The sequence below is a fragment of the Poecile atricapillus genome, chromosome 2 (genome assembly GCF_030490865.1).
Source record: "Poecile atricapillus isolate bPoeAtr1 chromosome 2, bPoeAtr1.hap1, whole genome shotgun sequence".
NCBI classification, from domain to species: Eukaryota; Metazoa; Chordata; class Aves; order Passeriformes; family Paridae; genus Poecile; species Poecile atricapillus.
In genome coordinates, this window is record NC_081250.1 from 4,742,870 (window position 1) to 4,760,643 (window position 17,774).

At 45.2% G+C, this 17,774-nt stretch overlaps 1 protein-coding gene across 1 annotated transcript in view; it reads left to right on the forward strand.

The window, feature by feature from the left end:
• The first annotated feature begins 4,269 nt into the window (after positions 1-4,269).
• OXSR1 (oxidative stress responsive kinase 1) overlaps positions 4,270-17,774 on the forward strand; it is an 87,714-nt gene continuing 74,209 nt past the window's right edge. Inside the window, exon 1 of the mRNA XM_058831594.1 lies at positions 4,270-4,552. Coding sequence (XP_058687577.1) covers positions 4,483-4,552 — 70 coding nt within the window. The 5' untranslated portion in view covers positions 4,270-4,482. The remainder of the gene's footprint in view (positions 4,553-17,774) is intronic.

The window sequence follows — 17,774 nt, forward strand, 5'->3', positions numbered from 1 at the left end:
TTCATAAACTTAGAAGAGTAAGAAGAAAAATACTTGTCTTGGTCATAAACTCTTTGCTTGTTCCCTAGATCTTAAAATCTGGGATATATTTTCAGTGAAGGAAGTAAGAGAGCAGCACAGAGTTTCTGTTGAGAGCCAGGGTGCTGGGATGAGAAGTGTGTTTGCAGAGCAAAAGCTGGCTTCAGTAAACACCCTGTGAGAACCAGAATTCACCTGTAAAAACTGGGCCTTCAGCTACTTGACTTCAAAGTGACCTCAGAGCTGAATTTAAAATGGCTCAGTGATGGGGTGGAGATACAGAGTAGCACACGGGATCACTTAGGAAAACCTGCTGGTGTGGTTTAGACTGGAATTTAGCTTGTGGTTTGAAAACAACTATCATTAAAAGGTTGCACCAGTTGGAGGGGTTGAAATCACTGCTCTTTCCTCTACTGCAGGGTCCTCACCTCATTTCTCCAAAGCAAAGCTGCCAGGAGAAACCCCTGGAGATCAAGTGCAGTGCCTGCCTTTGCTGGAGAGGAAACTGCCTTGTACTTAGTTAAATAATCAGCTACAGTTTGATAGAGTAAGGTCCCGTCAATAAACCTGGAAGTGTTTCCATGAAGAGAGAACAGCAGGCAAATTCTGCAGTGGAACAAGGTCAGGCATTCTGCTCGAGGACACAGGCTTGCCCAGCTCCAAAGGCAATAAAACAGGCATTGTTGGGCTTCCCTCAGCCCAGGCCTGTACCAGGCAGCTCCACAGGCACATTAATTGCCATTGTTTGCACCAGCCCTGGGAGCCACTGCACTTACACACAGAGGTTTATGGTGCCTTAAAGAGCCTTAAACCATAAACATGTCAACAAATGCCACGGCCCCGAACACCGCTGAACTGTGACAGCAAATGTCGGCATGGCTGTGCTGAAAGAGAACTTTGACTTAAAGTCTAACAAGAAGAAAATTAGATATCTGAGAGGCTACACGACTAGAAAGATGAAATCTGCAGAGCCTTGGTACACAAAATGGAGTTTAAATTAGTTTTCTGCAACCCAAGCATAAATGAAGTTCGTTTATGTTCACAGTTGTGATGATGATCATAGAATCATAAAATAGTTTGAGTTGGAAGGGACTTTTAAAGGTCACCCAGCCCAACTTCCCTGTAATGAGCAGGGACATCTTCCACTAGAACAGGCTGGTCAGAGCCCCATCCAACCTGACCTTGAATATTTGCACGAATGGGGCATTACCACCTCTCTGGGAAATCTGTGCCAGTGCCTCACCACCCTTATGATAAAAAACTTCTTTCTGATATCTCATCTAAACTGACAGTCCTTCAGTTTAAAGTCATTCCCCTTGTCCTTTTGCAACAGGCCCTGCCAAAAGGTTTGTTCCCATTTTTGTTACAGCAGAGGTGCTCCAGCATCTTTGTGGCCTCCTCTGGATTCACTCCAATAGCTCCACATCCTTCCTGTGCTGGGACCCTAGAGCTGGATGCAGCTCTGGAGGTGGGATCTCACCAGACTGGAGTAGAGGGGCAGAATCACCTGCTGACAAAACCCATCAAGGACCCTTCCCAGGTGCTAAAGGTAGCAATGTCTGTGTGCTGAGCATCGAAAACCAACCTGGGAATTAAACATCATTTTTACAATATTACATGGATGGAAAAACCAAGCTAAGAGTTGGACAGTGCCAGTAAGTTTCACTGAAACAATAAGTAATTGGCCCAGAAAGGCAGGAAACCATGTGCCTTACGAGAAGGGGAGCATTTTGTGTGAGAGCATGCTTTGTGTGCCTGGTGTGCCAAGGCTTTGGCAGTGGAACACCAGCCCCAGGATATCAGTGAAATGCAGGAGCCAGGAGAAAACCTCCACTCTGCTGCAGAATCAGTGGAGGACGAGGGCCCTGCCTGCCCTGATCCGTGGCGTTTTACTGGAAGTCAAAATATTCAGGAAACCCAGCTCTGGAATTTATTTTTTTTCTCAGGGATTTTTATTTTTTTTTCTCAGGCTGCAGCCTTCCCACCTGAAACACATCTGAAGTTTTTCCACTTCTCAGTCTCCCGTAAAGCCCAGTCCAGAGTGAAGGTGGAAACACCAGGAAGCTGCTTTACCACTTCAGATTTCCACTAAAATTTCTTGTTATTACAAAAGAGCACTTGATTCAGCAGCACCACTTCTCAGTTTTTTCCTAAATAGAGGCATTGCCTCTGTCCTGAGGAGCTCACAGCCTACATGAGACAGGCAAAAACCAGCAAATCAGGAAACAGAGGATGGGCAGAAGTGATGAAAGAGGAGAAGGTGCTGCTTGGAGGTCTGAAGCTCACTAAGGAATAAGAGCTTTGTGGAATCCAGCTTCATGTTTTCATCCCTCAGCAGACTCAGGCTGGAACAACTCACCAAATGAATGAGTGCAACAGCAAACCCTGGCTTTTGAGAGACTCAAAATGCTGAGTTCACTTAAAAAAATCATGCAAAATTTATGAGACTTGGAGTCTAAGAATGAGAGATCTGGGTTTAAAAAATATGGAAATACATTTTTCATGGCAGAGCTGGAAAACTAAAATGTAGCACTCATCTCTCTATGCTCACATGGCCACTAGTGGTCTTGCCAGTGAACATTTTAAATTTTAATTTTGATCAAAGCCTGTGGTTATTCCTAAAGAACAAGGCACATTGTGGACCTAATCCTACCCCAGTGGTCTAAAGCAGTAAGAGTTTTAGCATTGCCTTCAGGGAGAAGATTTTCAACCCAGAATAAGAGAATCCAAAAGATAGTTCTGAATTTAAAAGCATGTGGTAAAATTACATGTATAAGTCTCTTTTTGTTGGTGGTGCCTGGCTCAGATCCATTTTTAACATGCTGTTAGCTATCAGAAATACAACACTGGCTACCCGGGTGCCTGCTCTGGGGTAAAACCTGTTTTTAATTGCTATATAAACTCATTTTATAACATGGTTAAAAGATCACAGAGAAGGTTCCGAGCAGTAATTAAGGCATATTTAGCAAATATTAAAAATGGCTCAGCAGGGGAATGTTTAACACAGACAAGCAGGAAAACAAACAGCTTTTCAGTTGGAGGTTCTGCCTTATGACAGAGTTGTGGAGTGCCTGCACAGCAGTGAGTGAGATGGGGCTGTGGTGCTTTTTGTAGAACACAAAAAAAGAGTAGAAGGAAGGAGCTGGTGTCTTGCATTAGAGCATGAGTGAAAGCACTGTGGTCAGACCATGCCTTTGGCAGTGGCCCTCTACAAAGCCTGGTTCACCAGAGGCATCTCAGGAATTTGTCCTAATAAACTAAAAATACATGTAACTGATGTTCTTTGACCCACAGAAGGGCCTGACATCAAGCCATGAGAACAGTGACCAGCAAAGAAGGATGAAACCTGACACTGAGATTCCAGTCGGTTCTCCTAATGGTTACAGTCCTGCATTTTAACAGTCAGTGTTTTATCTATTTTCATGTTGGAGAAAAACAGTAATCCTCAAACTACAAAAAATGTAAATTTATATATATTAGAGAGAGACATCAGCCTTTGTGAATGCATGGTGCCACTCACCCTTGCATTCCTTACTCTTTTAAATTTCAATTTGTTTTCCTCAATGACCACCAGATGTACTCCCGAATGCATCCAGATAAAAAAAAAGCTCCGGGTGCGAGGCCTTAAACCATAGGATGAGCGTGCAGGACATCTCCATGAGGCTGTTGGACATACCCACGAACGCTGGAACTGCAGGGTGGAGCGGAAAATTGCCCATCCTCGGGGGCTGCGAGAGTACCAGGCCTCCTGATGCCTCACACCCACAAACTATTTTTAAGCACGGAATGTGCATCCCTGGAGCGCCTGGGCCAGGCCCCGCTCCCGCCCGCAGCCTCTGCGTCCCCTCACGGCAGGATCAGGCCGGGCCCCGCGGGCACAGGGACCCGGGAAACGCCAGCACATGATTGACAGCCGCTCGACCAATAGAAGCGGCGGATCCGGCAGCTGGCAGCCAATCGTTGCCCTCGCTGCTCTTAAACCGGCTCCCGCTCCCGCCTTATGCCTGAGGGCGGGGACGATGTTCGCAGCCGCCATCTTGTGTGTGGCATCCCCGCCCTTTCCTTAGGGGCTCCTCCTCCGTCCTTCGCTTTGGAATCCTCCCTTACCGGCCCGTCCCCTGAGGCCGGTGGTGATAACCGAGCAGACCGTGGCGTAGTCGCTTTCTGGTGCCGGGCGGGGAGTCGCCACGCCGCGCTCAAGATGGCGGCGGGAGGCGCCCTGCCGTGGCGGGCGGGGCGCACGCGGGTGACGTTAGCGCTCCGGGCATGGGCAGGTGCAGGAGGTGGCGGCGGCCGGAGTTGGGCCGGCGGTAGCGGCGGGAGAGGAGGAGGCGGAGGAGGAGGGGGCTCGGGCTCGGCCGGGGTTCGGGGACAGCCGGGACACCGCAGCGCCTCCTCTCCGCTCCCTCGCCCCTCGGGGACGCTCCCCCTCGCGGCGCGGAGGGCGGCGGGCGCGGCGCGGCCATGGCCGAGGAGCCCAGCGCGCTGCCCTGGTCCATCAACAAGGATGACTACGAGCTGCAGGAGGTCATCGGTGAGCGGTCATCGGGGTTGGGGGGGATGTGCAGGGCGCCCCTCGGATGTGGGGGTGTGAGTCCGCTGAGGGAAGGGGGGGTTCGACCCCCCTCAGCTGAGGGGGATCCTGTCACACGCCGCGCAAAGGAGTAGGACTGTGAGGCTTCCCCCTCCCTCAGCCATATGAGGGTGTGAGAGGGTTCGTTCCCTCACAATGAGGTCTGAAGGTCTGGAGGACCCTTCATTTGGGGGGGTCTCCCCCCCAACTCTGAGGGCTGTGAGGGTTTGGGGTGCCTCTCAGCTGGAGGGGGGTCCCGTCGTACCCCCCGTCACGGACTGGGACTGTGTGACCACCTCCCTCTCCTCCAGCCACGTATGTCGGAAGGATGTGAGAGGATTTGTCCCCCCGCCTTGCGAGGGGCTCTGAGGGGCGTGAGGGTCTGTGGGACCCCTCTGCTGAGGCTGCTGCCCCTCCTCACCTGTGTGTGGGGCCCACGGAAGGGGATGTGGGTCTGCCCCATCCCGGGAGAGGATTGTGGTGGTCGCGGGGATACCCCCCTGGCAGGGGGCTCGTCCCTGGCCTCTGCTCGCTCCTTGGGCAGCGTCTGTGTCTCCTCGTGTTGGGACGGGAAAAGCCTTGCCGGGGCTTTTCTTCCCACCACGGTGTGGCTTGACGTGTGCAGGGCGTGAGGTGGTCAGCGGGAGTGAACTCCAGAGCTTGCGTGGGCTCTCTCCTTCTAGGGCACCGCGTTCAATGTTGGGGCGACCCCACCTCTCAGCAGTTTCGGAGCCCCGCGCTGCTTTGGTCATTGCACGGAGGGTTTGCTAGAGCCGCCGAACGAGCCTTTTACCCTGGGATTTTGCTGCTGCCGTGCGTTTTCATTCATTGTCCTCAGCTCGAGGCCGCAGCCCTTGGTCTCTCCATTAAATGATTTTTTTATTCTTTTTTCCTTCTTCGCTCTATCTTGGCATTAAACTGGCTAGTTAATGAAAGCCTCCCGCTGTACTGATTTATTAGCTGTCTCGACCATTTTGTTGGGGTGTGTTTGAGGGATATATTGCTCTAGGGCGAGTGTGTGACACATCATAGGTGGTGCCACAGGTGACTCTAAGGTCAGTGCCTCCCGTCTCACCCTCCGGAGGCTCGGAATGAATTAGGAGAGTGGCAGGGCAGGCTCCCGGCCAAAGGGTTTTAGGAAGGAGGTTAATTCTTTGAGTAATCTTTGTGGAGTGCTTTTATTTGAAGTTTCTGGATGACGTAGCACTGTCACTGCCAGGCTTTCCATCTCTGCCTCGTGGGGAGGCTTGTTTTCTGTTGAGGGTGGAAGAGTTAGTGAAAATGCTGTTTTAAGAGATTAAATTCTTCACATTGTTCAAAAGTAGGAAGGAACTGAAGTTGTGGAGTGGGGAAAATCTTTCTGGAAATCCCTGTTTCTCTGTGGGATCAGGCTTTGTCTTCTCCCTCTGCTCAGAGGGAGCAGCAGTGCTTTAGGAAGGACACCAGCTCCCTGTAAAGACTGGGAAGATGTAATCCTACAGACCAACCCTTTAAATCTCTTCTGGAAAATGTGCCCTGGGGAGGAGGATGTTCAGCTTCCCTGAGGAGCAGGAGATACAGGTGTGGGGAGGAAGGGGGAGAACATGCCACCCATTTCCTGAATTTCTCTGTGTAGGAAAAACTTCCTTTTCTTTTGAGAGCCTGCAAAGGGGTGCTTTGTGGTGGCACAAAGAAAGGATTTGGACCTGAGTAATCAAGGATAGGAGCGAATGCCTCTTTGTACTGGGGAGTGGGGTGGAATGGGAACGAAAGGGAATGTAAATACACTTCTGCTCTTGGGAGAACTTGCTCTGGAGACGCACATCCCACAGCCTCAGACTACTGGGAGGAGCACAGAGATGTGTTGTCTCATGTTAACTGACAGAACTTGGGGAGAAATCTGGAAAAAGTGTTTAATTTCTTCTGTATCTTTTCCCTGTCCCTCTGCAAACTGAGTTTCTGGATGTTGCCGGCTCACTGAAGGATTGTGTTGGCATTTTGGCATGTGATGGAGTGTACACTGAGATGTGTATATTGCAAACATATGGTTTCTCTTTTTAACTTTCCTGTCCCCTGCCCCCCCTTTACTCGTTTCAAACAGTGGTGTGTCTGCCAGCGGCCTGGATGGAGATGTGACGCAAGTTTCCTAGCACGTATATGATTTGTGGGACAAAATGTCACTGTGTTAACTGAGCTGGACTGCCTTGCCTCCTGCTTCATGTCTTCTGTAAACCTCAAGGGTTTTTTGGTTGGGTTTTTTTTTTTTTTTTTTGAGCTCTCTTTATAACTGAAGTGCTGTAAAGGTTCTTCAGCAAGGAACAAAAAGATGTTCTGGTGTGGAAAGAGATGAACCTGGTGCTTTTAAAGGATTTAACTTGTTTCCTGATGGAAAAAAGCATTACTCTTAAAATTTAGAGTGAATTTTGAGATTACCAGCTCAGCTGTTTTTCACATGGAATAATGGAAATCCATTTGTAATCCAGTTCTTTAATTTGTACTGGTTTTGCCTGAAAATAGCCATATGTGGCTTTTATTAGATGTGGATGGTTCCATACCACTCAAGTGTAGTAATAGAAAAAGCAAGTTTCCTACCTGCAAAGAGAACCTCAATTGTAAAACTACCCCCCTGATTCTGGCTAATACTATATATAAATAAAAAAGGATTACTCAGCACTGGGATGACTCATGCCATTATGAAGGTGTGGATTAATACCCATGTTAATTACGCTTGGTTAGTGTTAATAACTGCTGAGTAGCCTCCTTAGGCTTAAGTAACTCCTGATACACTGAATCAAGGAACTTTGATCAGATGAGAACCTGATTTCATTTTAAAAAAGGATAAAATGCAGGTGGGTTAGAGGAAGCAATTTAAAAAGCATTTCAGTGAAATGTACTCCCAGAGTAGCGAGAGTTCTGCAGGTGAATAGGGCCTCTGGAGATGCTGCATTTTTTATCTAAAAAGCAGAATATAGTCTGTGCCGCGGTTGTGAAGGTGGTTGGTCTTCTGAGCGTGAATTGCATATAAATTACTGCAGTCTTCTTTTTGAAGCCTGAAAAAAATTCGACCTCATGCTGCTTGTGCTGATCAGATACTCACACATGCGAGTTCCCCTGGATCTCACAATTCCTCTTGGAAATGCTGGTAGCAGGAGTGAAGTTGGTTGGAACTGGGTCATTCTCGTTTTGCTACTTTTTTGGAAAGATGAGAGCCGTGCTGACTGTGGCTGTTTGATTTAGGAGCATCCCCTTTGCTGCAAACAGCCCGTGCCAGAAACCGGTGATAAATTAGTGGTGGGAGTGCTCCCGGGCTCTGTTCCTGTGCCCTCTCTCCCCTGACAGATTCCTTTGCAGCGTTGAGGACAGCGCGGGCTGCATGAACAGATGTGGTGGGAGTTTCTTATCCCATCAGAAATCAAGCCTAAATTGAAAATTGAAGTCACCATTTAAGGAATGATTAGTTTTGTTAATGACTGTTTGAGTAGCTTTGGAGTTGGGCTTTGCCTGTGAACATGTTGATCTTTTGGTGCTGAATGTTTAGATTTTTATCTGTGTTCATCCCAGCCCTGTGTGGGAGGACTTTTTTTTGTGGGTAGAGAGGAACTTAAAATTAAGGTATCTGTTTTCCCAAATTTTATCAAGGTGTCTGTGGTCATCTGTTTGGTGCTTGTGTAGGAGTCTCATGTGCTGAGAAATCATGGCCATCGAAGAAGAGCAGCCTGGAGGTGCTGACCAGGAGTGATCAGGGTCTTTGGATGTAAAAACCAGACTGGTATGGGAGGCTTTTGTCCAATGATAACTTTAGGGGCTGGGTTTTTGTTGGGTTTTTTTTTTTGGGGCATGGTGTTCATTGCTAGCTGGCTGCAGCCAGTTTCACACGCCTGATACTTAAAACCCATTCAAGAAAAATGTTACACTGTATAAAATAGAACTGCCTGAGCTCTAAATGGAGTGTTTAGGATTCAGTCTTGATGCCATATGTTTTGTTTTAGCATTTCCTCATGGATTCCCACTCCTCCCCCCCAGCTTTGCTGAGCAAAATTGATTCCTACAATGTATTCCCAGAATTCAGGCTGGTTAATTCATTTGAAGACTTTCTTTGTGTGCTGATTCTTTCCACATGAAGTTGGTGGAAAAGCCTTAGTTGATTTATATTGTGTTAAAACTTACATTAAATTAACTTTGGGCAAATGTAGATAAGTAAAAAAAAAAAAATGAGTGGTCATTCATAGTACTTGGTCTGCTTGGGAATTGAAGTGGGAGATGCTCAGTACCAGTTTTTCTGCTGCTTTGGAGGTGGACAGATATATCTTGTGTGATCCTGAGTGCAACAGAATATCCAAGCTGATCTAGGTTACCTTTCCTTTGGATACTTGACACATCTCATTTCTTTAAGACCTTTGATACTATTGCCCTTCTAGAATCTGATCTGAATTGAGTCTCTTCACCTCTGAGGAAGTGAAAGCAAAAGGTGTTTGGTTGTGCATGTGCCTTTTTTTAGTGCCTCTGTTGTGTGTGCCCTGATAGGAAGGAGGATAAAATGCACAAGGTAACAAAATGAGGGCTTGCAAAGCCAAGCAGTGATGAAGGAGGCTGGCTGGGAAGAATACGTGGTTGTTAGTCTTGCCTGCTGGTTGGAGGGGAGAACAGAGACAGATCCCTCTGCTTTCAGCTATTCCGGGGTATTAGGAAAAAACAACATGCAGGGTGTTTGATGTGGAAGAGTTCACACTTTCCTGGGTTTGGTTTCTATGTAGCAGTTGCTTTCAGTACTGTTAGGTACCTGGACCCATTAATGTTTAACACTCCCATTTCTCAAGAATTTATTTAAATAGCTTCAATTTAATGCAAATATCTTGGTTGGGGCTGGGAAGTGTGGCTGTGCTGTGCTCCTGAGCACACCTGAGGGCTGTGCATGCTGCCTGACAAATGTATGCCTGGGAGGCTTCTTGCTTCTGCAGCTGATGAAATCTTGAAGAGAATCAACTCTTCCCCAGAACGTTTGTCTATTTAAACTTGGCAGCATCTCTTTTCTTTCTGAGTGTTAGCAGCTTGCCCACTAAGCCAGAGTCTAGAGATGTAATCTTTTCATAAAAGATGGAGCTCTTTAAAATGATGGCAATAGCACTTATTGCTAATTGTATTGGTGCCTTTGCAACAAACTGTGTCTTGGTCAGATTTTCTTGGAAGATTTCCCCAAAAATGGATAATATTAATCGTAAAGCTCTGCAGCAATAAATTTAGCTGTGGACATCCTAATGGAGTGCTTGTAAACTTGATGTTATTAAACTTTCTTAATAGGGAGAGACAGGCTTGAGAGCTTTGTGGGTGTAGAAGAAAAGCTGTTGGAGCAGTGGAATTTGGCATTGCAAAATCTCTGAAATATCAGGATGCTGGGGCTTTCCAGACAAGTTCAGCCTATTATCCTGCATTCCCTTTAGAATCAAACAACTGAGATGCAGATATGAAGGACTTGGCTCTCAAAGTTGCTGCAGTTTCCTGTGACTTCACCTAAGGGAGTTGAGCCTTGACATTTCTAAAAAACACGTGAAACTCCGTCTCTCTTCCTGGCAGCCACACGGGAAAGTCATGGAGACAGGGTTAGGTCCCTGGCTGACAGGCAGTCCAGGCTCTTAATCAGAAGGTCATAGCTCTTGGTGTGTGAGAAAAGATGGGGTACCTCTGGTGGGCAAAATAATGCATATACTAATGAAGGGAGCCAGACTAAGAACAAAATCCAACTTGTCTGGCTTGAGTGAGACAGGATCACTTTAGCAAATGGTGTAATTACAGCAGAATGGCAGCAGAGATACAGGTTCCTGACTGGGTCCACAGTACTGAGTGATAATTTCTCATGTTCCTCGTGTGCATGAACATAAATGAAGGGACTAACCTTAGTGGGGGGTTCTGTCAGCCCTAAGTTTGATCCCTTAACTTGTTTGAGCATGTTTGCCTTGAATCACTGCTCATGAGTGGGGTTTTCATGTTAATCATCACTGCCTGCATGTTGCTTGTTTTTAACCATATTAGGTGGTCCTGTTGCACTGTACAAGCAGGTAGGGATTTGTGGTGATACAAGTGACCAAACAAAAAATCCAGTACTTCTTTTCACAACTACTCAACAGCTACAACAACCAGCAAAGTTTTTTTTCCAAGTCATTTCTCTCACCACTCCCTGAGGTTCTTAAAGATTGTTGTTTCCTGGTGTGCACCACTGCACGCAGAATTTTTGCTTAACATGAACTTTCTTGTAATTAAAAGAAATTCCATCCTGGAAAAAAATACTTGGTTATGTATCAACCTCCATCAAACTGGAGTCTAATGTGCCTTGCCAGGGTTTCTGAGACCTCTTTGATTCTACACACTGGTAAGTCTGCAGGTGATGATTGTCTTCCACTCTTAAAGGCTTCACAGATCCCATCTGTGAATGAAGTACAGAGTAAATTCAGAGCACTGATTCACTTTCTCACCAAATTACCATATTAGGCAAATCTTACTTTCACCTCCCATCCCTTAGTTTTATACAGCTTGTACTGCATGCATGTGAAACGACACCTTCAAAGTCTGGTAACTCAGTCAAATTAAAATGCATTTGTGAGGGAATACAGAAAAGCTTTTCTGAATGAGGTTTTAATTTTTTGCCAGATTTCAATTTTCTGCTCCAACTGCCTTGTCTTGAGAGTTTGGGGCGGGGGAGAGGAAAAATTCTTCTTTCATTTCACTGTTCTGTGCTAGACTGACTTTATAGCATTCTCCCCAATGGATATTTCCTTTGGGCAGGAAATGAGCCTATGTAAATTCATTCTGGAAAGAAAAGGTACAAGCAGCTGTTAAGGAATAGTGTGAATTGAAATACTTCAGTGATCATCTCTTGCTGTAGTAAATTCTCCTTGGGTTTTGCCGAAGTTTTACTGTTTTATAGTCATGATTGGTAATTTAAGGACAAACTTTACTCTTATTGCTAGCACCTTGCTATTAATAAAGCTGTGTGGGAGGATAGTGTTCCCATTTCATCCATCCACAGAGTTGAATTAAGTTAAAACTGCAGAGTGAAAATTTGACCTTGAGTAACCACCTCACTTCTGGTGAGATCTGACTGAGCATGTGGCTTGTCCAGTGGTATCCTCTGCTGGCTTGTTGTGTGGAAGAATTGAAGTTGTCTTTTGCCTTAGAGCAGAGCTAATTGACAAATTTTACAGTTCATTAGAGGAGAGGGTGTTGTCCGGAAGGAAAACGTCTAAAAAACTAATTGTGAATGTAGAATTGTGTTGAGGTACTTGTGGCAGGGAGTGAGATTATTGCATCTTGGGGCAGTTCAACACATGCTTTGTAAAACTGAAGGTTTACTAAGTATTGGATGAAAGCTCCATAGTTACTGTTGGACAGGTTGTGCATTTTCAATTTTGATTCGCTCCACGTTAAGCTCTTGTTCATTTTCAGTCTTCAGGGGATTTTAAGTCCATTTCCTTAGGTTCTGGGGTTCATTCCAGCTCTTCTGAAAAGGAAGCCTTGAAAACAGTGCAGAGGGTATTGGAAAATGATGGTATTTGAAAAGTAAGAGAGCACATTAATGGCTGTGGGATGAGAGCACTTACAGAATATTTTTCTTAACAAAATTATTGGCTCGGCTGTGCCCTGAGCTGATACCTGTTGAGGTAAGTGGGGCAACTGAAACTGTAGTTGGGAATTTCAGGCTGTCTCCAGCTTCAGAAAGGCAACACAATATTGGATTATCTTGATGCCTTGAAAATTCATCAATTAAAGAATGCTTCTTGTTGTGGAGTAAACACCTTTCCTGCAAAATCCACTGAGATGGATTTTGTGATGTCAATTTTCAGACCAAAACCGGAAAGCTCCTGTCACTTATGTTCCTGAGACACAGAGCTTGTGTGGACTCCCAGGGTCGTGGTGCTCAGCCCCCTGCTCTGGCTGATGCTAAATTGTATAATCCCTATACGGAATTAATGAATGCTTGTGCTGGAAATGGCACATGGGGGAATTACTGACACACGTTCTGTTAAACACTCAAACCGCCCTGTGACCCTGTCATTGCTGGATGAAACAGCTGCTTAATGGATTCCCCAGGACAGTGGGAAATAACAATGCCTTGTCTTTCATAGCACGTGGCTAAGGCTTGGTGCTTTTTTTACAGTACTTGCTTTATGTTCAGGCTGTATCTGCAAGGATAATTCCCTTTGAAGGTGCAGAACTTAAGCATTTGTGCTGTCTCCAGACCTTAAAAGTATTGATACAAATGTCTCCAGTTTGTGATTCCTCATGATCTACCAATGGAAATGGAATTCTTTGGAAACTTGATGTGTTATGTCTTTACTTCCTAGGCCACTTTTGTCAACCTTTCTGTCTCTCACCATGTGGGGTAGTCATAAAATCAGAGAGTCGTGGGATCATTAAGATTGGAAAAGACCTTTAAGATCATCAAGTCCAGTCAATTACCTTGTTACACTGTGTTCACCACTAAACCCTGTCCCCAAGTGCCACATCCAGTGTTTTTTTAACATTTCCAGGCGTGGTGATTCCACCACTTTCCTGGGCAGTGTGTTCCAATGCCTCACTGTCCTTTCAGAGAAGGTGGTTTTCCTAATATGTGATATAAACCTCCTGTGGTGCAACTTGAGGCCATTGCCTCTTATCCTGTCACTTGTTACCTGGGAGAAGAGACTGACTCCCACCTTGCTACAGCCTCCTTTGAGGGAGTTGTAGAGACCAACAAGGTCCCCCTCAGGAGCAGCAAGCAAGTTGAAAGGTGAGGCCATAAGTTCCATCCTTTCACTAAAGTAAAAATAGTCATTGAGGATGCCAATTGCTGTCTAATAAATAGCTTGGTGTTAACAGCTAATAAATACCTTGGTATTGACTTGCAACAAGCTGTACTTCACTGGAAAAAGCATTTTGAGTATGAACAGTTTTCCTGTTGAACGACTCACCAATGCAAATCTTATTTGAACAGCTGAGAGGCCTGATGAACTGGCAACCTCAGCTCAGTTATTTGTCCAGATCCTAAGGCTCAGGATGGTTCTCATTACTCTTGGTTAAAGAATATAATTTTTAACTAGTGGGCTAATTGTGTGTGCTGAACAGACTAATAGAAGCAGAAAATATTTACTAGATCAAGATATTTTCTAAAAAGAAAGGATAATAGCCTTTGAGAGTGGATATATCTGATACTTAAAAGCTTATTTACCTAAAATAACCCTGGTACTATCAAACATCTGCACTGTAAGCAGACAGATTGTTCTGTTAAGTGGAAACCCGGCCAAATAAAATATCCTCTACAGCTGACAATTACATTTGAGACAGAGTTCAGAGATAAAGATTGGGAGGGAAGAAAGGAGAACACTGGCTTGGCTACTGTACCAGTGGTGTGTTTTGAGCCTTGGTAATACCTGATGACAGCCAGCATGATATTTACATTGCTGCATATACCATAAAGGCAACTGACAGTGATTAAAAGGGAAGGATGAACCTTCTCCACTAAAGTTGCTGTGCTTGGAAACGAGATGTTTGAGCCTGCTTTCCATCGTGTAGAATTAACACTGCATAGCTGCAGTGCCCTTTAAATTAGCCAGAGATGTTGGCACAAAATCAAATAAATATAATTGGTTTCAAACTAAAAATCTAATTTAGGCATGCTAATAGCATCTTAAGTAAATGTGGCAGGTCACGCAGAACTTGTGTAACTGGCCCTTGGAGCTTACTGTAGTTACTGCCATGGGGAAAATAGTCTCAGAGGTGTTCCCCAAATCACCTGGGTACCTTGGACAGCTGGAGGGTGTTTTATTAAAAGCATGATGGAATGTCTACAAGTCTGGACTGATTTGGGCTATCATGAGGGCTGTGGGAGGTTAGGCATACAGCCAAGAGCAGCACCCTCTGCCACCCTCTCTTCCGTGCTTTGGTGTTTGCAGTGGAAATTTTGGAGGAATATCAGATGGGCTGATACTCCTCCCTTGTAATCCTCCTTTCTGTTGATACCTTCTGTGGCCAGTGGCTTTTCCCCTGGTCTTTTTTTTCCTTACATCTCTTGCCCTGATGTGGAGTCTGGTGCTGGGGGGCTGCAGCTCTTTGTCGCAGGGAGGCAGTGGAAAGCTCACCTTGGCTGCCTGTGTGTGGACTGGCGACTGCAGATGAAATCAGACAGCAAAGTGACCCGGTGACAACTTTGTCACATATCTTGCTGACATGCTTTGCATGGCCAACGCTATTCCTCGCCCTCTGCTCCAGTCCTGGCCTGTTTAATATTGACAGGCTGACTGTTTTCTCACCGAGCCTGTCATTTCCCTGCTTAGTCTGTGAGGATTCTCAACCTGAATGTTTGCTGAAGGTGGAAAGCAGATGACATCTTTCTGTGTTCAGGACCTAAGAGATACTGAAAGATTTTTGAGAGAACAATGCAGTGTGGGGTGGGGTGAAAATTTCCATAAGACTTCCCTTCCTTTCTGCAGAAACCTTGGTGTTGTGTCATTTAGATTACAGTAGCTAACCTCACTCCAGCATAGAAATCAATGTCATTTATTTATCTATAGTTTAGAGTTCAGTGAGGCCATGGGGAGATGTACCTTGCTTGAGGTATTGCCCATCAGTTGCTGATGGCTCTGAAAATAATACCAGACTTCTTACAAGTGATTTGATTTGGGTTTAAATTCCTTCCTCTGAGTCTAAGATGTGAATTAAAGACTTGGGCAATAAGTCTGCAGCATTGAGTGTTTCTGTATTGATGGACCACTGGATGGGAAGCATGTTTAAGCAAGTGCTGGCACCACTGTGTGATTTTTGCTGGCTTATCATCCTTCTCCACTGTACATGGTGCACTAGGAATCTTGAGAAACACCCTGTCTTACATGGGCAGAAACCTCTGAGCTCTGGACATGATGTGTGGTTTTCAGTGGTATTCTCAGCTGCAAGAGCTCTTGTCAAGATGGTGAATAGCTCACTGTCAGCAAGTTTATGTGCTGTTCAAATGTTTTTGCTCTATTTCTAATTGGACAGCAGACTTCCAGAATATGCTTTTCCTTATTTTCTGAACTTCCTTGAGCATGCTTGATTAATATTGGAATATCAGTTGCCTGTTGGACACTGCAGGTGCTGAACATAAATTGGGCAAAGACTCTCAGGCTTTAAGAAAGGCACATAATGGTGTCTAAATAACAGAAATCCCTTGTATTGTGAGTACCATTTGAAATCTTTGGCCTCACAACTTGCACAGAACCTCAAACTACTTGAGCTCTGGCTGTACTGGAATAAATGATCAGAGAGCATTGCAAAGTGATACACCTGGAATTTAAATGAAACAAACAGGAATTCATGAGCAAAAACTGCTTTTTCCTATTCCTCCTTCCAAATCTTCAGTAAAAGGTCTAGACTTTTTTTTCTAGTCATCAGATATGCTGGTGTGAAATGGAAATCACTTGTATTTAAGTCTTAATTCTCTGCCTGGACTTGTTACCTCCCCATTCCTGCCCTTTCTCAGGGTATTGTCCAGCACATGCCCTGTGTCTTACTGTACCTGCAGCCACCTTTGGCTTGAACCCAGCTGAATGTTCCCAGCATTGGGCTGTGCTCAAGGTGAGCCTGAACTGGGAATGAACCTGCTGCTTGCAGTGATGTGAGTTAGGCTGAACTGAAGGACAGGACGACCTTTTGACATTGACCACATGGAAATGCAAAGTTTTAAAATGATTTATTTAAATCAGGGTTGAGCTGTTGTTCCTAAAGCCTTTTCATCATAAGTACAAGGGCAGCCACTGTCTTGTAAATGTGAGAGTTCAGCTGTCACGCTGCCTGCAGGGCTGTTGCTTGCACATAGCGCAGGTGTCTTTATGTAGTGTGTACTTACGCTGTGATATGTAGTCTGTGGGGATTGCTGGTTTTCCTCCACCCTCCATATAGGCTTTAAATTTGGCTCCCTCACAACTTTGCAGTTAAATCTGCTTTTGCTTTCTGCCTTTGCTTATGCTTCTCTGATTTATTTCTTCCCTGCACTGTATTAGCAAGTGTTTCTCTCCCTCTTCTCTATACAGTATCTTTCCATTTCTGCTGTTGATCAAACACTGCATGACTCGAATTAAGAGAAGGTGCACCAAGTTAAACCTGGCCTCTTACTACATCTACCAAGGTTTTAAATAGGTGCTTGTGCTGTTGATGTGGCATCCTTTATCTTGTAAAGAAATGTAAAGCCTTGGTTCTTCTCTCAATAGGCAATACTATTCGCAGTAAGTTTGTACTGGGAATTAATTGTGGAAAGGTATCTGGGAGTGTGTGTGGCTGTGTTGGCTCAGCTCTGGAAGCTTCCTGGAGATGGGTGCATGTTTGCACTCCCATGTTACTGTGGGAGAGGAGCTGTGCTCACTCCTGTGATTTTGTAACTTTTTTGTGTCTTGGCCATGGATTATTGCTCTGCTGCTGCTTCAGTTTACCACAGGCCTTCCAACCAGGCACAGAGCAAACCCAGCTGAATTCTCTCTTACTGGTTTTGCTGCTGCTCCCGATGTCTCTAACAGCATTACTCAGAGCCAGCTTGCTGATTGAGCTTACTCTGGGCAGTGCTAGAAGCACCCAAGTGATATTTTTTGCTGGTTTGGGGCTGTAACTCCACTTTTGGGATTGTTAACACTCTTCCTCCAATCCCATGCTGAGTAGATCATACTTTGCTGTGAAAGCTTTTTCCTCTCCACAGGTAAGCAGACTTTCTGTCCCCTCTGTGGCAATACTAGTAGTATGTCTGAATCCTGATACAAATTCCCTTTGGCTTTTTTAATGTTATTTGTAACTGTTACTGTAGATTGCATCTTCCATTTTGTAGTAAGAATGTGACATGCAGTGGGGAGATGGCTTGAAAAATATATTGAAGGACCATTAACATTGCATTACTTCACTTTTCCTGAATTGTGGGGCTTGTGCCAGCAAGATTTTGACATTCAGTGGACTCCTGTTACTGAGTCCTGCTTGGGGAAAGGAGTATTCCCACCCCATGCTGAGTTGGCTGGAAATTTGAGAGTAGGCGCTTTTTTCTTTGCTTTTTTTTTTTTGCTTTTTTTTTTTTTTTTTGCTTGCTTGCTTGTTTTTAGAAGCAGTCCATTCTCTGCAAGAGGACTCTTCTCACCAGAAGCCTCAAATGAGGAGCAGAAAATAGAGGCATCACTTTGCCTTCATAGGAAATGGACCAAACAATGCAAGATCAGTCTGAATT